The sequence below is a fragment of the Anoplophora glabripennis genome, unplaced genomic scaffold (assembly GCF_000390285.2).
Source record: "Anoplophora glabripennis isolate ALB-LARVAE unplaced genomic scaffold, Agla_2.0 scaffold664, whole genome shotgun sequence".
Taxonomy (NCBI): domain Eukaryota; kingdom Metazoa; phylum Arthropoda; class Insecta; order Coleoptera; family Cerambycidae; genus Anoplophora; species Anoplophora glabripennis.
Window position 1 is genome coordinate 5,161 of NW_019416766.1, and position 21,141 is coordinate 26,301.

The 21,141-nt window shown below is 34.8% G+C and overlaps 1 protein-coding gene across 7 annotated transcripts in view; it reads right to left on the reverse strand.

Moving 5' to 3' along the window:
• Nucleotides 1-204: 204 nt before the first annotated feature.
• The window catches only part of LOC108912667 (bromodomain adjacent to zinc finger domain protein 2B), a 173,431-nt gene continuing 152,494 nt past the window's right edge, over nucleotides 205-21,141 (reverse strand). For 5 of the 7 annotated variants that reach the window (XM_018717975.1, XM_018717978.1, XM_018717976.1 and 2 more), the window contains 9 exons: nucleotides 20,115-21,013; nucleotides 19,806-19,980; nucleotides 18,337-19,749; nucleotides 18,103-18,281; nucleotides 15,100-15,367; nucleotides 11,330-11,451; nucleotides 4,866-5,135; nucleotides 4,474-4,788; nucleotides 205-1,166 (listed from right to left, as the gene is read on the reverse strand). In XM_018717975.1, the coding sequence (XP_018573491.1) occupies nucleotides 1,010-1,166; nucleotides 4,474-4,788; nucleotides 4,866-5,135; nucleotides 11,330-11,451; nucleotides 15,100-15,367; nucleotides 18,103-18,281; nucleotides 18,337-19,749; nucleotides 19,806-19,980; nucleotides 20,115-21,013 (3,798 nt within the window). In that variant the 3' untranslated portion in view covers nucleotides 205-1,009. The remainder of the gene's footprint in view (nucleotides 1,167-4,473; nucleotides 4,789-4,865; nucleotides 5,136-11,329; nucleotides 11,452-15,099; nucleotides 15,368-18,102; nucleotides 18,282-18,336; nucleotides 19,750-19,805; nucleotides 19,981-20,114; nucleotides 21,014-21,141) is intronic. The other 2 variants (XM_018717979.1, XM_018717977.1) reach the window with 1 other exon arrangement.

Here is a 21,141-nt window from a genome sequence, read left to right on the forward strand (position 1 = left end):
GAACGTATTGTCAACTTGTATACTGTGTTATACCCTGGACGAAACCTGTAAAACTGGAACAGTAAAGAGATATTGTGTCTAACCTGTTTAGATTTTCTAAAATCCTCATCAAGACTGGCATAAATTCACTGAAAACTAGACATAAAAACGCCCCCCCTTAAAAACATACCAGAAACCGACGGTGACGGAAATAAAATCCACTGCTACATTTATAAGTAAATATAATTATAAATATCTTACACGCAATACATAATCTAGTTCTATAGTCTGCAAAGGTGGGCTCTGCAAAGAACTAGCCTACCAAACACATCCAAAATTTTCAATACATCTTTTATTTGAGAACTATGTTCAGCTTACATAAAAACAGTTTTTTTGTAGCCTAGAGACAAGTTGAGCGATGCAAATGTCAGATTTTTTTTTACAATTTATACATATTTATACTAACATTAAGTGAAAGTTAAATGCAACGAAAACCTTTGATAATTTCGGAATGACTTAATCATAACACAATGTTCGGTAAATAAATAAGGTATAAAAAAGGGGATGCTCTTATCAACACAAGCGAGAAACCTAACCTAAATAAATAATCGTTTAAATAATATAAAAAATACAGTTATCAAAAATACAAATTTAATACAAGTCGGGAGCTCCACGGGGGAAAATCACAAACAGATTTTAAGTCGACAAGCTAAGTGATGTAAAAACCTTTAACTAATACTCATCATTATCAAATTATGAAAGGACAACAGTAAAAAGCTCTAGTATACGTTTCTTTTAATGTCATTATATCACGCACTGGAAATACCTGTAATATTTTACAATATAAATACATAGTGCTCTGTGTATAAATTACTCTCGTCGTCACAGTTCCGATATCTGAAAACATGATAAAGCACCAAAACTTTATTCAAACCAACTAATGAAAACACGCCAATTAACAATTTTAAACACTGTTTTCCGGGGGTCTGACTACTCGATGGCTGTAATGTCTCTTGGGAAAAAGCAATCCTCAACTGTGGGACATGCTCAGCTCGTTCCATCTCGCCTCGAAGAACTGCCTCATGCAGTGACCTGCTTTACCGACGGGGCTGTCGTCTTCGTTAAAAGTCTCGCAGTTGTTGAATATCTGTCTGACATCTGCGCAAAACTCTTCCTTGGATTTATATCTGAAACAAATAAAAGTATAGTTCATGTTTCACCTATCTTAAATAATGTAGTGTTTATAAACTGTGAGCAAAAAATTTAGAGGGCGATATCTAGGGTTCCCAAATCCCGGGACCAAAAATGTCATTGGGACTTCGGGTCCAAATTTCAAGACACGGTACTAGTCCCGAATATCCCAAAAATGGTCCCGAAATCAAAATACAGACAATACAGTTACAGTGCAACAAATGTTCTATGGAAACTTATCAGAAACGTATTTTTATTTAAATATTGGTACTACACAACATCAGCAATAAAAAATATATGAAACGTCAAAAGTCAGCATAATCAAATGTAATTGTAACGATAAGGTAAGGTAAAAATGGTAAAAAATATTTATTGTGCATAGTTATAAAGGCAATATACAACCTATACACAAAAGGACTAGACACAGATAAATGATAATTAGACTACCCCTCAGAAAGTCAATTAACTTACTCATATTAAAAGCAATATGATTATAAAGCGTTATTAAAACAGTGTAAAAAACAGTATAACTTATAAATATACATACACAACACTCATACATGCTTGTGCAATACACATACAAATACGTAGTATAGTCACTCAAACTCGTACACACACGCATATTATATTAATACAAGTCAAAAATTAAAAAACAGCAGCATTTTTTGTGGAGTTATCGTTTTCCATGACCAACAATGATACAATAAACACTTTCTACATTGAGATAAAATGAAACATTATTTTGAAGTAAAATTAGACCTAAGCGCCACCAGAGGATTAAAGACTCATCCCCCAGTTTTGATCAAAGTTTTGTAGAAAAAGATCCGGCAATGAAAACACCCTCTCTGATTGCACGCTGGTGCATTGGTTAGCAAAAATTCGTAACATAACTGGAGATTCTGACCACGACAACCATCATTCTCAAAAAGTCATTTCCCTTCTAATTATTTTAATCAATCCATTTCTAGTTTTCTTAGAAGTGGTTACAAAGTACAAACGTGACGTTACTGATGTTACTATTAATTTCAGGACTTTTTAGGTCCTGGGACCAATTTTTTTTTGGAAAATCCTGGAACCGTCCTGGTACCAAATACAAGACTGGAAACTGTGATTTCCCTCAGAAAAATAATGATACAAGTTCTGGTGACACCTTTTCGAATACTTGTAGACAAACTCACCCAATATTGAATAACCAGTTACATATCCTCAATGTATTTCTTTTTCATTAATATTCACTTTAACATTCCATAATTTTGAAAAAAAAAAGAAAATTCTGATTTTTAAATAGCCCTTGTACTGACTAAAAAATTTATTCCAATTTATTTCTGGGTTTTTTACAAAAGGGTTCTCTTATTACAAGTTGACAAAATTAACCATTTCCGTAAATAATGTTTTCTGTGTTTTCTGTTAAATTCTTTGGCAAACTACTATTTTTAAATTGTATAATTTTTATAAATTAATTATATAATTCAAGATAATTTGACAGACGTTAATGTTTAGATTATAAAATATAATTTGTACCCAATGGAGAAAGGACGTATACTGCTTGTATTAAAATCAGTTGTTTCCTAACTGTGATGTCTAAATATGTATTATGATGTTAGTTTAGTGCAGCCTCAAACTTTTACGACTTCACCTAAAAAATACGTTGAAACACATTTTTTCCTGATTATATAATATTTATAAGTAGTAGTTTTAAGTAAGAGTATACATTTTTTGAATTTTGAATTTTGTATTATCAATATAGTTAATTTCAAAATTTTGAATTTTTGACAGTCGCGAAACCCCTAGAGGTTGTGGAGAACCCCAGGGTTCCACAGAACACCACTGGCTTAGTGTAAACAAAATTGTACACGGTGACACAAAACTGATGGTTGGCCATCATTACAAACAAACGAAAGAGCGAATAAGACATGAAGTTATATAAGTATTTGACTTAAGTTTCTTGATCTGTCGCCACTTTCAAATGATATAAAACAATTTTGCTTAAAATAATTTGTTACATTACCCCTTTGAAGGAATACATTTATTTCAGAAACACTCCGTACATTATTTACAGTCGAAGATGATAGCTATAGTATGAAATACTCTGAAAGTCACATTAGAGGGAAAATGTAAATATTTCAAGTTTTAACTGCTTTGTAAAAAATTGGCAGGATTTGTGTCGGAGCCTCTAAAAATCTTTATTTGCAACGTATATGTTTAGTTGTCATCCATCTTTCAAATTGTACATAAGTTTACAATCATTCGTCGAAAATAGTAACTTCCACTCTCCGAGAGTTGAAAAAACACCAAAGTGAACGCAATGAAGGGTGGTGAAGAGTGAATTGAGATGAGGCCAAAGTGAACAAAGATGGAAGAAAATTATTGCCAATTATCGAGATTTAAAACAGTAATGGGAACTACTAGCACATATTATGGTTAAGCACAAACAGCCTTGATGAAAAAAAAAAATAAGGACGTACAAGGTCTGTTCCAAAAGTATATGACCTTCCATCATATCTTCGCGCCTGACAATTTTAAGGCCCTCTGCAAGGTACGAGTGTCAACTGTAAAGCTTCACGAACTTCGCAGTTTTTATCGGGACATCTTAGTAAGAATTCTTTACGTTTGTCACATTTTGCTATTGTAAAATATGACGGAAAGATCTGAGCAACAAATTTGCATTAAATTTTGCTTTAAACTCGAAAAGAGTTGTGCGGAGACCATCGAAATGATGAATACGGTAATTGGGGACAAGTGATTCAAAGATGGCCGCACATCTGTTATAGTAACCCACACTCTGGGTGGCCTTTGACGACAAAAACACCGGATAATATCGAACGTGTGCGACTTGCGATCAATAAAGATCATCGACTGACTGTGCGAGAACTAGAACGTAATCTTGGAATACTGAAAGCTAGTGTTTGGAAGATTTTAATTGAAAATATGCGAATGATTTGCGTGTGCGAAATTCATTCCAAAATTGATAACGATGGAGCAGAAAAACCAGAAATGATTATAAGCGGTGATGAATCGTGGGGATATGGTATGATCCCGAAACAAAATGATAGTCTCGCAGTGGAAGCTTACAGCCTCGACCGAAAAAAGGGCGCCAGTAAAATACAGGGTGTTCCATTTAAAAATACATAACCTACATGTACCCACCTAAACAGGTTTCTAAAACATTTGCCATTTGGTCCCTAGTGACCGAGGCGTTACAGGTGGCCCACCCTGTATGTATTTATTAAAAAGATCACTCCTTCAAATATTTTGCTGATAGTTTCCTGACACACTGTATAAAAACGGATATTGTACACTTACTGTAAATCCTGTAATCTCTTCTTAATCGTGGACAAATCCATGGGAATCTTGATGATTTTCTTGTAAGTGGGAAACTGCTTGGTGTTGACAGGCAAGAGGAAAGGCCAAGCATCATCATGGCACTCCAAATCCTCCAAGAGTGTTTTACAGGGGGCGAGCTCCTTCATGAGTTTTTTGTTGACACGGTCCTTCTTGGGACACGGTGTGGACGGAGACCCGGCATTGGCCAGGCTTGAATTCGATATATCACTCTGGTTGCAGTTCGTTGATGGCATGTCTTCGTTTGTTGTTACCGAACTATGGGAAGGAGCGGGACTGTAAATAGTGAAAATTGTTTCATGTTTACTAACGATCAGAATGATTAATCAGTTGCAGTGATGGTACTACCTTACCTAGATGGAGGATGTTCGGATGATTCGCTGTCTCTGGTCACCTTGTGGTTTTTTTTGACGCTTCTTTTTTGTGGTTTCTTCGATATACAGTTGGAACAGTACCATTTCCCACGAGGAACTTTGTGTATTGGAGGTTGTATGCAGTCTGTGTGGTAGGCACGGGGGCAGATTTCACACAAAATAAGTCTTGTACCAGTTGTAGCAATCTTTTTGCCACAAACGATGCAGTTTCGTTCACCAGTGGCTTTGTTCATACATTCGTGGCAGTACCTAAATTAAAATTAGATTTTTGTTTTATAATTCAAGACAATGTCTAAAATGTATAGTGTGTTTGAAGTTTGATTGCCAGAATTTTAATAGGCGACCGAATACATAAAAATAATAAAAAATACAAAAAACAACATTAGTCCTTAAGGACGTTCGATACACCTCTTACGGGGCGGGCGGTGCGGAGAGTATGCCTATGTTTATACACGGGAGTCTTGTTGCAGTACCAACCTTACATAAATTAATTTCAGCGAACTAAGTATGCTATTTAGAATTAAATTTATACAACACATATTAGCTTGCATATTTTTTTCGTGTTTAATACACGTCAGTTCACTTTTTATTTGAATAAAAGCGTCTATTTATTCATTACGAACTTGTAAAATTATGGATGAAATCTGGCAACATTGCCATGGCGTGGTGGTAAAAGTTGGGTCAACTGTCATTACTGTCAACTTTGCGCAAATTCCGTAAACATGAATGAACAACCAAGGTACAAAGGAAAAGTAATGACTGAAAAGTATAAAATGAGTGTAAAACAGAATGTGGATTGATGAGAAAAAAATAAAATGTGCAAACCGAGAATCCATATGATAACTATCAAGAAGTTCAATGTATGATAGTGAGACGTCGACTTGTCAAATTGAAGATTATGACATAACAACTAAACTGTTCGTTTTGCAAAGAGATCCTTTCAATTTTTGTTTCAAATTGCTAGTATATTGCTTTAGATCACGAAAAATTTATTTAATATTAATTATTACTACATATGTTTTCGACAGGAATAATTTTATAATCTATAATTGAGCTATTCAAATATAACGCATCAGTCGAAGCATTAAATACAGCGTACAGTGTTGCCATATTTCCTTTCATTGGATCAGATGTTTGTTCAAATTTGTCAAAACGTTATCTATTCATTCCATTATCTCAATAATTACATTGTAAGTGCATATTTTTATTGTTTTAAAATGTTTAGTAATATTTAATTCTTTAATTACAATTTTATTTTCCCGATCCTAACCATTTTTAAGAGCAATATTGATTAAAGTTTTTTCCCAACTCCCATAAGAGCCTGTGTAAAAGAGCATAATTTTTAAAATCATTTTTCAAAAAAACTACGTTGTCAATCGATCTGATATTTTTACACAAGTCAGTTTGCATATTTATTAACAGATTTCAAAAACATTCTTACCATTTTTCTTTTGGTATCGAACCTCCTTAATTCAACCATTTTCGAGAAAAAAGTTAACAAAATCTCCATGTTGATGTACAACAGTTCAGTTAATTAAGAAACGTGATATCATTTTGTGCACAAAATATACAGTGCAATTAGTGTACGTCACCAAAGTCGAAACAGAACACTTGCGAGAATGAATTTTTGCCGTTGCCCTTATAATAAGAACAAATCCAAGAATTTTCCAGCGAGTGCATGAAAATTGGATTCGATTGTATTGAAAATGGTGGTAGACATTTTGAACACATATTGTAATTTATCTTCTACTTGTGCAGTTTTAACACTTTGATTTTACTTTAGTCTCTAAATTTTTTATGGATATATAGGGTGTTCCATCAAAGAGGGATTCTCCTGTAACTTTGCAACTGTAAAGTTTATAAAAAAAATGGTTTTATTAAAAGTTGTCTGGAATCATGTGGGCCATGTAAAGAAAATATAGGGGGGCGCTATATAACTTTGTTATTTTATATGGTACACCCTGTATATTATTGCATTTTTTAATTCCTTGGTTAATATTAAGTAGAGTTTATTAAATGTACATGGTGTTTAAACCTTACCATTTTCAAGATAATCAGTTCTTTTAAAGAAAAATCACAATTTCAGCTCTCTAAATGAGGCTAGATAGCGTCTAAACCGTAAGAGTTACAAACCTGCAGTTTTCACAGTTCATTTTGGCATAAATTACTCTATCTTGTCATCGGTGAGCAAAACGTGTACGTTATTCATACTCGGAAATACTGAGACCTACGTTTAATAATGTTACGAGTTTTTTTTTAAATGGAATGGCCCATATTAATTGCCATGGGTGAATGCAAAATTGAATGCCCTTTCGATTCGTATAAGGTTGTCCATACTTATCTTTAATAGTTTTCCAGAAAAATCAGGTTCCTTTCTAAAGTCAGAAAAAGTAGCTATGTAACAGCATCAAGAAGGCCTTGCAAAGCCACTGTTCTCTCACATTTTATCAGGCCTGGGACTGACAGTGTCAATATTTACTGGCATGTTTAAAAAGTGGTTTGACAAACAAAAGTAAACCACTAACAACTAAAACAAAACGCAAAACAAAACAAACTGAATCTCGAAACACAACAAAGAGAAGAATACTTAGACCGCTGATTTACATCAACTGCTTGAAGTGTCCTCCATTTTGATTAATACACACAACGAATTCGATTATTAACAGACTGTTCAAGATTGGTCTGCATGTCTGACGTAATTTCTTGAAATGCTACTGTAATGCACTGCCACATCTTCCGCAGTAGTTGGTGGTGTAACGTAAACTTTGCTTCTTATAAATCCTCATAAAAAGAAGTCGCAACTTGTCATATCTGGATACCTTGAGGGTCAACTCACTGGTCCCCCGCGCCCAATCCATCTGTTGGGATATGTATCGTGTAAAAACTGACGAACCGCAGCGGTATTATGAGGTGGAGTGCCATCATGTTGCATCAACATTCTTTGAAGTGTAGCTAAAGGAATGTTGCCTAACAAATTTTCTAGTGTTTGTTAAAAAGTTTAAATAAACTTCTCCAGTTAGATGCTGGTCAAAAAAGAATGGTCCAATGACATGGGTTCTAAAATTGCTTTCTACATGTTCAATGTTCTATCAGTTGTCCGGAATTGGTGAGGATTTACTGTGTCATAATAATGACAATTATGACTATTAACGAAGCCAAAACCATTTTTATGAAAAGTAGCCTCATCGGAGAACATGACCCGTTTTAAAAAAAAATCATCTTTATTTAACATCTCATATGCCCACTGACAAAATTTTAGTCTCCGCTGAAAGTCTACTTATAGTAACTCTTGGTGTAATTGGATGTGATAAGGATGTGCTGTGTTGTGCTTTATAGACGTTGAGCCAGGTAGTCAAAAATGGACAGTTTAGTTTCCTTTCTGAGGAGTAAATGTAACCTACTAATTTAGATTCGTCATGAAGGCAACATCAATGTTTGTGATGATACTTTGTAAAATTTGGTAGCTTAGTGGCGTTACGACCTCACAAAGATGGCTGCCGGGCAAAAATCGTAGTTTATCTTTCTAAAGTCTGGTTCCATTTGTTAGGAGTAAAAGTATCATAAAAATTTTGATTTAGTATAAAGCCAGGATCAATGTTGAGGATGATACTGTGTAAAAGTCGGTAGTTTAGTTACATTACGACGTCACAAATATGGCCGCCGGACGAAAATCGTAACTTACCATTCTAAAGTCTGGTTCCATTTGTAAAGAGTAAAAGTATCACAAAAATTTTGGTTTAGTATAAAGCCAGGATCAATGTTGGGGATGATACTGTGTAAAAGTCGGTAGTTTAGTTACGTTACGACGTCACAAATATGGCCGCCGGATGCAAATAATGCCATTTTTCTCGAGAATGGTTTTCTGTAGGCAATTTTCTCAAGATACACTTTTTTAAAATAAAACAACCTTTCCAATGTTGCTGCCCGTTTTAAAAAAATACGACCACTGTAAAAGTTTTGACCGTTAAAAGGGAGAGGTAACCGGAGAAAACTACCACCTAGTATATCGATTTGACTAAATCTTTAAGAAATAATACGCCATAATAGTCCAAATAAATGTGCCAAATTTTAACACGATCGGTAAAAGGGTTCTGAAGTTATTAATTAAATTAATTTTATTTTTGACAACTTTGTAGGCCTGTAACTCTAAAATAAAAAATATTTTATTTAACTTTTTTTTCGTAGATCGTATTTATTTATCGTCGTGAATATGCAGTCATTATTAAATTATTATAATAATATATTTTATTATTATAATTTTTGCCAATACACCTAAACGGAATTTGTCCGGCGACCTGTTTGTGACGTCATAATGTCACTAAGCTCCCGAATTTTACAAAGTATCATCCCAAACATTGATCCTGGCTTTATGGTGGATTGACATTTGTATGATACTTTTACTCCTTACAAGTAAAACCAGACTTTAGAATGGTAAACTACGATTTTCGCCCGGCGGCCATCTTTGTGAGATCGTAACACCGCTAAGCTACCGAATTTTACAAAGTATCATCCCAAACATTCATGCTGCCTTCATGACGAATCTAAATTGGTAGGCTACATTTACTCCCGCAGAAGGAAACCGCACATGCTCTCTGGCTCAACGTCTATTAGTAAAATCCTATATATCGACGTTGTACTAATACATTTGCAAGGCCTTCTTGACGCTGTTACATAGCTATTTTTTCGGACTTTAGAAAAGTACCTGATTTGTCTGGAAAACTGTTAGAGATAAGTATGGACAACCTTATATCAGTCGAAAGGGCATTCAGTTTTGCATTCATCCATGACAATTAATGTGGGTCATTCCATTTGAAAAAAAAATTTTTCCAAATCGTAAGATTATGAAATGTAGGTCGCAGTATTTCCGAGTCTGAATAATGTACACGTTTTGCTCACGGATGACAAGATAGAGTAATTTATGTCGAAACAAACTGTGAAAACTGCAGGTTTCTAACTCTTACGGTTTAGACGTTATTTAGAGAGCTGAAATCGTGATTTTTTTCAAAAACAACTGATTATTTCGAAAACGGTAAGTTTTAAACACCATGTACATTTAATAAACTCTACCGAATATTATTTCAAAAACGCAATAATATATAGGGTGTTCCATTTAAAATAACAAAGTTATGTAGCGCCCATGCGAAATGAAATACCCTGTAAAGCTAAAAATATTCTCTTTACATGGCTCACATGATTCCAGGCAACTTTTATTAAAACTATTTTTTTTGTAAATTATACAGTTACAGAAGAATCCCTCTTAGATGGAACACCCTGTATATGTTACTATTATTTGTGAAATGTAAGTTGTAAATGTTTTTATTTTATATTTTTCAAATTCATGTCGGATTAAAGTTACGTATGTTTTAAACGTATCAAAAAAAATTACTAAAATTTAAATCCTTAAAAGAGTATCTTCATACTAATCTTTATTTGTACTATTCGTCTATTTTAAAAGTAAAACTATAAAATAATTGTCTTTAAATTCTCTAAATTTATTAAAATTCTCAATTGTTTACCTTTGGATTTTTTGTTATTCACTATAAAAAAATGTCTGAAGGGCACTAGATTCGTGATTTTACTCTCATTGTTGCCAAGTTGTGATAAGATTCTCCAATGTTATACCTCCACACATTTTAAAAACGATTTATGCTACGTCCATCTAACACAACATTTTTTATTCGTTTATGTTCAATCTATGTTGAAGTAATGGCAGTCAAATTTCTAACATACTGTATACAAAGTGCTCATTTTTTTGAACTATAGAACTGCACTATAGGAACCACGATTTTCATATTATGAGATTCAAAGTAAATCAAATTAAGGCAATGTGCAAAATTTAACGCAGAGTAACACGTTGAAGAAAAATTTTACCCAACCTTTTTCGCTTTAAACTTATCAATTTTTAATTTTGTAACAAAAAATGGAAAGAAGTGCTCCTTAAGTTTACACACTCGAGTAATCTTTAAGACAATTCAAACGTGTTATTGAAAATTCAATTGAATTTTCAAAATTTCGTTTGGAGTAATATTTGCATGTAATGTTTTCAAAGCACTCTTGGCAAAAGTAGGTAATTTAGTATTTTTGAAAAACAAAAATGAAATTAAGTTGGTCAAAAATGTAAAAAAACAATATGTCACCCATAAAAGAAAAAGGAAAAATATAATTTTTTTCATACCAATACATTTGAATTTTCCACAAAAATGTGTCTGAAACGTGTTCGAGTTTAAAAGATTCACACATTTTGATTTTCACCGAAAAAAAAAAATTAAAATGAAATTCAAATCTTTAGCTTTAAACAAATAAAGATGGGTCTTCAATATGTTATTCGTCATCAAATTTAACAAAACCGTAAAATATCTTATTTCAATTGGACTTGTATCTTATAAAATAATGGAAATCTCTGTAAAAACAAGCATACGGCGAGAAAATTAAAATGTACATACCAATCGCCATCGGGAATGTTTTCCATTTTGGGCTTAAAGCAGTAGGTGTGGTATCCTTTATCACAACCGTCGCATAATAGTAACTTGTCTTCATTATCTCCACTATGGCAAAACTGGCAGTTCTGCAACAAACATTTACTATAAGTTTTCCTGAGCAATTTACTGCTCGATTACTCGTAAGTACCTATTAAGAGTTTTACCAATTACTAATCAAAGTTAATTTTGTTAATATGAATACTTTGATCTAATTTGTGCAATGTTTAAATGATTAATCTATATAATGGAAATATTTAGTCTTATTATTTATGATAAACTATAATTTAATAAAGCATCATATTCCACAAACATATTTGTGCAAACGGTTTTTTAGTGAACGTATTCAAACTACACAACAGTAGTAATTCCGTTAATTTGATAAAATCTAGATTATTGGTGGTGTGGTTAAGTCACGGATTTATCAAATTAAACTAGATGGCTAAAAGACAGATAGCTGCTAGCCTAGGCCAGTTCAATTATTTTATCATTTTTCAAAATTAGGTGAAAAGATGAAACATTTTCTTTTCACTTTTCAATGTTTCGATTTATATTAATACATTTCATTTATCTCATAAATATCCTTTACAACATTTACTTTTAAGTACGAATTAGTGTACCTTCGATAAACCGCGGATTGCTTATAACGAGTCAGCATTAGGCATCCGTGTTCCTAACCGCCTCAGCCCTTAAGATTATTAAATCTTGTTTTACTAAAGAGAATTCAAATGTCAAAATAACAGCAAAATAAAATTATGGATTTTTTCAAACCTAATGTTTAATTTATACCTTTCTTAAGGGTACTCTTCGTTAATTGCCACTGATTTTGTAACAAGACTATTTTATTTGTACTTTTTGGAGGATTAGTTCTGGTCTACTTTTTTGTTTTTTTTTTTTATTTGTATAGTCTTGTTTGTTTGTACAAAAATATGTACATTGAACATACATAAAAAAATTTAACCAAACAGCAAATTGTGCTTTTATAGGAATGTAGAATAAATACAGGGTTTCCCAAAAGTAACGCAGGATTTGAATTTTGTGCCATTTTCATTCCGAAGAGTTGGCAGCATTGTGCAGGGTCACATGATGTAGTAAACATATTGCAGTTAGACAAAATTGAACGCTACATGATGGATGAGCGAGTGAAGATTGTGAAAAATCATTACAAGTATGAAGAGTGTGTAGCTGAGACTGTGTGTAAATTATGTGGAATTTTTGGTAGAAGGAAGGCCCCGAATGAAACAACTGTGAAAAGATTAGTTGCCAAATTAGAACAAACAGGTTCGATTGCAGACAATAAAAAAAAACAGGACAGTCTCGTACTGGACGTTTTGTGACGAGATTCCTGTAACCTGAGTGTGCTATCGGTCAGTGCTATTAAACATTCCAAAATGCACAATGCAACAGATTTTAAAAAATGATTCAAGTTTTAACACACCTAGGAATTGAAACCAGATGACCATTTAACCCTTTCACTGCTCCAGACGTATATATTCGCTAAAAATTTATAAGGCTCAAACTGCTCCAGACGGATTAATTCGCATGAATAGTTAAATTGGATCAGGCTGCTCAAACCGTATATATTCGCAACCATGCGCATTAGTGACTCGGTTATTGCAATTGGTAAGGCGAATTTTTGCGGGCGAGCTTATACCGATTGTGACAAATATTTTTATGGAAAGAGGTACTGGTAATAGTACCAAGATTGTTCATGTTTCTTTCAGTTTCTATTTAGTACATATACTGTATTTTATTCAAAATAAAATCGTAAAATTTATCGTAAATCGTAATTTAACACAACATAATGTAAAACTATAAGTGGTCTAACTGCTCCAGACGTATATATTCGCACGCGATAAACTTTCGCGCACGGCGCGGTAGCTACGTTCAGACGTATTGCGCAGCGAAAGGGTTAAGGCACCGGACATTCGTTGATTGGATGTTGGAGAATCAACAACGATGATTTTGCTATGCTTTAGCGATGAGGCACATTTCCATTTTAACAAGTATGTGAACAAGTAAAACTGTCGAATTTGGGGTAGAGACAATTCTCGAGTAATTCAAGAACGACCACTCTATACCCAAAGAGTGACAGTGTGGTGTGGATTTTATGCTGGTGGAATGATCGGTCCGTTCTTTTTTGAAAATGAAGCTGAAAACTTTTTGTGGCTTCATTTGGATGGCATGGATTTGAATTACATGTGGTTCCAGCAGGATGGTGCCACTTGCCGTACGGTACGTGAAACTGTCCACTTGTTATGGCAGAAATTTAGTGGACGACTCATCTCACGTAACAGTGACTTAGCCACCAAGATTACGCGATCTTACGACATGTGACTTTCTCCTGTGGCAATTCGTAAAGTCCAAAGTTTATTCTTATTCAAGAGTTGGCAGCATTGTGCCCCTGCACAATGCTGTAATAAACACATTCAGCTAGAAATGGAGCGCTATACGACGGATGAGCGTAACTCCTGTAACCTTAGTACGCCATCGGTATGCTATTAGACATTTCAAAAAGCATAATGCAGCAGATTTTAAAAAAAGATTCACGTTTTAACAACTCTAGGAATTGAAACAAGATGACCATTTAATGCGCCGGACATTCGTTGATTGGATGTTGAAAAATCAATAACGATGATTTTGCTAAGGAAATCATCTTTAGCGATGAGGTGCATTTCCATTTTAACAAATATGTGAACAAGTAAAACTGTTGAATTTGGGGTAGAGACAATCCTCGAGTCATTCAAGAACGACCATTGTATACCCAGAGTGACAGTATGGTGTGGATTTTACGCTGGTGGGATGATTGGTTCGTTCCTTTTTGAGAATGAGGCTGAAAACTTTGGCATGAATTTGGATGACATGTGGTTCCAGCAGGATGGTGCCACTTGCCAAACGGCAGGTGAAACTATCCACTTGTTATGGCAGAAATTTAATGGACGACTCATCTCACGTAACAGTGACTTGACCACCAAGATCACGCGTCCTTACGACATGTGACTTTTCCTGTGGGGATTTGTAAACCAAAGTTTATTCTGCTCAAATGAATACCATTCCTGAATTAAAGACAGAAATTCGGAGAGTTATGACCGAAATTCAGCCGCAGGTATGCGAAAGTGCGATACAATTTTTAAAAGAAGTCGAGTATGCCAAATGTAGTGATTGATATATTAACTTAATTAGACTCATGTTATCGGTATATTCTATCGGAAACTAACCGACAGAATCTTAGGACAGTGTGATGGCCTTCTACGAGTGAATATAAATGCTATTATGAATTGGCGATCTAGTTTACTATAAGAAATCCGTGGTTTAAGTGTACCTATACTAAAAAAAATTAGTATACACGTAATTAGTTTCCATCGTCTGTTAATTTTAAGTTTGTACATACTACTTTTTTTAGTATTAGTACGTGAATACATGGGAAATGTGATGAAAACCATGCACCAACACCTTCCATTCTTAATAGCTGTTGACAAAGATTTTGTGTTCAGTGCTACTGATAATTAAAAAATAACGATTATAGAGATCATTCGGAAGAAACTGTGAATAAAATAATCATTCTTTTAATACTGAAATTACTTTTTTCTAGTTATCCACAGCACCGGACCGAGAAATCAAGAAACAGGCTATTATGATTGAAAAACTAAATCGTCTATCACCATGTATATCTTAGAAAAACGAAACTAAAACGTGCATGCAAAATTATAAATCTAAAAGAAGCCACAAGCACCCACACTCAGCTTGCTGTTATATTTGCGGGCTGTCTGTTTATTAAAGACATTTGGGACGCTCACAGCTTTCATAATGCTCTTGTCCCATGCGATGGACGACTCCAGCGAATAGAGGCACATTGCCAGCTGTGCTGAAGTCGAACTACGATTAACGGCTTCCCTCCAGACCACCAAGCCTTTCGGGATCTCGTCCGGGTTGGGTATGGGCTGGGCGGGCAGTGTGCCCCCTGACGCCTCCTGAGCTATAGCTGCCAAGTTGGGGTCACCCGTGCTGAAAACAAACGATTACTACTTATTGATATGTACAGTGCCTTCATAAATGCTCAAGTCCCACGTGTTCAGATTTGTTTTGGCATTCAGTAAATTAGATTTTCTTAAGTTGGTGTTTAACAAATTACCAAGAAATAAATCACCAACTATACTCCGCGGTTGAAATTATAGAGAGTAACTCATCGCTAGCTTTTGGAGGACGGAGGAGTAAGGACGAAATGTGCGGGGAACGAAAATCCATTGGCATGTCTGCGTAAAAGGCAACAAGAAATAGAAAATATGGAAAAAAGATAATAAAACATAACATGGTTTGCTACAACCGGCACTTTGATCCATTTTAATTATTACAAAGTTTTAAAATGTCCCGGTTGTGTTTTTTAATTTATAAATTTATTCTAGCCACGGAATTAGACCCCTCACCTACGCTTATGCTGTGGGTTTCTAAGGACGGCTAAAGAAAGTCCGTTTACACCCACTAAAAAAGCATTTCCCTATTCCCTACCAAGTGCAAAAGACAGAGATAGAATATAGATCGACGTTCAGTGTAACTCAGTCTATAGATGATTATAGATTCTATCGATGTGTGTAAAGAGCGCCACATCATTCAATACAAGACAAATAATATTGAACCGTTATAAAAATCATTTTATATTTTATACGCGTTATGGTAATAGTGTTTTTATATTATGTCTGAGTCACTCTCTATAATAAGTTTGACCGCGAGGTATAGGATTTTAGATTAAATGCCAATCCAGAGACGATCATAATTTTTCGTGTTTTTAAGCCTGTTGTTTGTACAATTTAGCAGTGTTTACCAGTATTTCTGTGCTTTTCTATAAATTAATATGTCTGTTGAGTGGAAAAAAAATTGTTCTTTTCAGAACTCCGAAAATTCATGACGTTCTTTTCGTAAGTAAGTTAAACGAATATTTTAAGATTTTGTTTCACTTGTTACATTCTTATTACTTGCAAATTTTTGTAAAAACTCCATTTACATCAGAAGCATTTATTTTGATGATACATTTTCGCAGAAATATATGAAACGCAGATGGAACTTGGTCTTACTCTATGCAATCCTGCATGGAACAATTTGTTGAAGCCTTTCCTGATGCTAATATCGTATATGATGTGTTAAAAAACAACAAATTAATCCTTATTAGAAGATATGAGGGAAAAAAACATTGCATTTGCAAGGGCAAGTTGACAGGCTGATCTGTTTTAAAAGAAAATGTTGACAACGAATAGTGAGAAGTCATAAAAATCTTGTTTTACAGTTATCTACTCAAACAGGTACTGCAATAAAATTAATATAGTTTGAATTATGTAAATTTATTAACCCAAGAGGATTCTAAAGCAAATAGGCAAACAGCAATAAATTTTTATAGATTTTATTTCACAGTTTGTCTAAATATGAATTAATGCTCAAATAATAGACTTTCCTCCATTCTAATGCAGATTTTCTATAAAATGGAGTTGGTTTGAAACTCAAATTACTTTTTTGTTGTAAAGAAATTTGTAATTTGCCACTTTTGAACAAGCGGCATTGTAAATTACAAATTTCTATACTCCAAAAAGTAATTTGAGTTTCAAACTAAGGCCATTTTATAAAAAATCTGTGTTAAAATGGGAGAAAGTCTGTTATTTGTGCATTAATTAATATTTAGACAAACTGTAATAAAATCTATAAAAATGTATTGCTGGTTGGCTATTTGCTTTAGAGCCCTCCTAAAGCTAAAGTTAAAGAATAATTAATAATTAAATAATTTAATATTACTATTTCTTTAGAACATATTTCCTTTTATCAACGTATATAAAAATGTACAGTTTTACGCTGATTGATTTGTGTATTTACAAGAAATAATTATACATATTTATTATATAGATAAAATGTCCATAGGTGTATCAGTTGGAACTTGTCATAAGACATTAAAGAAGGAGATGCATAAATGCATTCCTATAAGGTTTCTGTTATGCAAGAGTTACTTCCCCCTGATCACAACCAATATTGTCGGTGGTTTTAATGAATGTTTAAATGATGATAATTTATTACACCTGACATTTTCTTTCGATGAGGTATTTATCTGGTTATGTAAACAGTCAGAATTATAAAACTTGGGCTCCAAAAAATGTGCATAATTTTATTGAAATGTTACATCCTCAGAAGATAGGTATCTGGTTAGCAGTGTCAAGAAGTCGGATATTAAACCCAATTTTTTTTCAAGAAGTAATCAATTGAGAACAATACCGAACATTTTATAATAAGCCTTGGAATTAATGCATGACGATGAACTGCAACATGGGTATTTTCAAGAAGATGAAGCCACAACACATGCTGCAGCAAAAATTATAAGATATCTTCAGGAATTTTATGGTGATAGATTGAATACTAGAAGTTTGTGACCTGCTCGAAGTCCTGATCTCACACCTTTAGATTTTTATCTGTTTTGCCATATCAAAAGTAAAATATTTAAAAATCGTCTCCAGGCACTTGAAGAGCTGGAAGCAGCAATGGAAGGTAAAATGAAATGAACTTGAACACATTTTTGAGTGCATAAAACGTGGAGTAAATTTTTGTTTGGAAAGCAAAGGTGCCTCCAGTGTAAGTTTGGTTGCTTAACAGTCACAGTCGCATGGGATTCGGACATTTTTAAAGACATTTTTATCAAGTGACATATCTGTTTTACGATCTAGGTGATAATGGTTGTAGTTTGAATTAATTATTCTAAGACAACTTACTTGACGCCCAATGGAGGTTTTAGATACCGTCTCTCAATGTTCATCTCCAAAGAACTCAGTCTCTCTTTTACTATGTTCACAACTTGCCCGTATGGTATATCGGGTAAATCCCTACTAGGTATTTTCCAACCTTTTATTTGCATACTGGCACTGGCCACTTTATCTTCCAGAGCTTCGATCTACAAAAAAAAGAATTAGTGAATTGCTTTAAAAAATCAAAAAATTTAAACATACCTGTTCAAGCAAGAACAAGTCCACCCTATGGGCGATGGAAATACTCCAGGCGCCTGGTTCGTCCGGAGCTGGAGCACTCCCATCCGTATACTTTATATCATCAATTTGTTCAGAATTTAAATCGGTCAAATCCTTATTTCCTTCTTCGATATAAATTTTGCCCTGTCGTTCGTACATGGTCTGCATTATGCTTATCATGTTTCTCTTTAGTTCTCTCTCCCTCACCCCTCGAACGTGCAGGTTTTCCAACACTTCCTTCAAGTGTTCAATACTTGTGATTCTCCACCAGCCGAATCGTTTATCTAACGGTATCGTTTTACGGTCGCAAGACTGAGGCATCCCATGCTTTTTGATGTGCTCCAGTTGCGCGCTTTCCTCTGCTGTCATTTGCAAAGGAGCGGGGCTATCACAGGTGTTGTGGTACGTCGTAGAAGAATTAGAACCAGGTGGTGGGAAGACTGGTATTTTCAGTTCTGTTATGTCCCTCGTACAAGCCCCGACACCATTTTCCCACTTGTTCCCCGCCGTTAAGTAGACACCATCGCAGGTTGCTCCGTCTTTATTTAAGATGCTGAACCATTTATGTTCATTTTCTTCGTCCAGTTCCGTTTTCATTTCCGTCTTTATTTCTGACTTCAGTTCATTGAGTATTTCATTTTTGAGTTCCTCTTTTACTTCCGCCTTAACCTCAGCCTTTAGGTCCTCCTCTGATTTGTTTTCTCGTTCCATGCACTGGCCAAGTCGCTCGAACAAATTGAATTTTTTATGTGCGAGGGGTTCATTTTCCTCCTCGGACTTGATCATCGACTCATTTAGATGGTTCATGACACTGATTTCTTGAGATTCATTTACTCTTTGATCTTTTTGCAGCTCTAGATTTCTTTCTAAATTTTGTACTATATCGTCGACGCTCTTCTTAAGCTCGACTAAGTTACGTTCGTTTTTGTCTAAAATTTCGCCGTTCTCAAATACACTTAATCTGTTTGGCGTCTTCCTGTGTTCGTTTTCATTGTCATCGGTTAATTTGAGTCCGATTTTTCCATTGTCTTCTTCATTATTTCCTACTATGCTGCTAACTTCCTTGTCTACACTAGCATCGTTAATTTTTTCAACGTTGTCAACGATATTGTTAATATCTGACAGACTTTTGATACCAGCATTCGTCATATTGCAGGTATCAAGTCTGCACTGATTTTCCAATTCGTCTGGGTCAGCTGATTCGATGGCTTCTACGAAGACACCTCCCGCCTTTGGCAGAGACCAGTACCTTCTGAAATATCTATCTTGTCCAAAACATGTGGCCCTTAGTTGGAGCATAGCTGTGTTCAGCGACTGCAACTGCATCTCGGAAGTTTTAACGAGCTTCTCTAGTTTCTTTCCTAGCTCTTCTCCAGATAATTTGTTATCTTCCTCCTGCAAATTATTAATCTGCGTAACAAACTAATCATTCCCCGTTTTTAAATACTTACCTCTTCCGGTTGGGTGCCTACACTCTCATTTTCACTCATTTCGTTTTCTTCGTCATCTAATAGGTCATCTTTGTGCAAGGCAGGCGAGTCCGCTGCAGACTCTTCCCCATCCATTTTCGGTTGAGCTTTCTCCATAGCCTCAGATCTTACTTTCCTCCCGTGCAGCATTTTTAACCTAAAAACAAATAAAGTGGAACTTATTTAACATTTTGACATTATGACGGTGACACACCAAAGTTATTAAGAAAAGCCAAATTAGTAAGTACACCAATTTAAGCACGTTTTGTTATGTAGAAACATTGTACTCACTTTCTAATTTTGGTATCTAGAAGCCATTTTTCCTTTTTCTGATGCGCTACACTCTCTAGAGAGCTCTCAATTTGTCTAATAACTGCCTTATTCTGTAAGAGTTCGTTGCATATAAAGGCAAGAATTTCGGCTTTATTAGTTGGCGACAGCGCCATAAAAGGCTTGTCTTTAAGTAAATCAGAGAGCTTGTAAGTGGGATTGTTGTGCAGTAGCTCGTAATACTGGGCGTTTTTGCCCGATTGAGTTTGCTGCATCTCGTTATCATTTTGATGGTGGTCGGCAACTCTCTTTTCTCTATCCCTCTCGAAGTGAACACCAGTGAGAGCCTTGACCTCGCCTGTAGCATTTGCATATAGGTATATTCGGAGTATTTCAGATAAGTTAGCGTGAGTTATATCAGCCTGTCTCAGACTTTGTCCTAAAATTGTCGTATGTCTAGCTGGATTTGGAATGCTTGGATCTTCGATCGCACAGACTAGTAAGTGGGTCATCACAGAAAACAGTTCCTCTTCTGCTTCGGAAGAGTGTTCATTTGGCATCAAAGCGTGCTGTAGAGAGTCCAAGGTTGGCAAGGATTCCATATCGAAGCCGAGCGTCTCACCAAAGTTGTGTAGAAACTCGAAAACCATCAATACGTCGGAAAATGCTTTTCCTGACAGTTTAAGGCCGGAAATTCTTTGAAATTCTGGTAAGGATTTCTGATCCAGCTCCAAATCCTCACAAGGTTTTCTTAATTCTGTCAATATCTCCATCTCAACTTTTCTTTGTTCCATTTTCTTTTCTTTGTTTGCCTGTTTTTCAGCTAGGAGCTGTTGCTTCTTTCTTTCTCGTTCCTCTAGTTTTCTTCGATTTTCTAAAGCTTTTACTAGGGCCATGTGTTGTCGTCTCCTTTCCCTTTCCTACGTAGAAGAGTGATATTTCATTAAAGAAAATATATTTTTTTGGAACATACGAAAAACATGCTGAAACTTCTTAAAATGGAGGTTACTCGAAAAACTAAAAAAAAATTAATAAAGCGCCATCACCA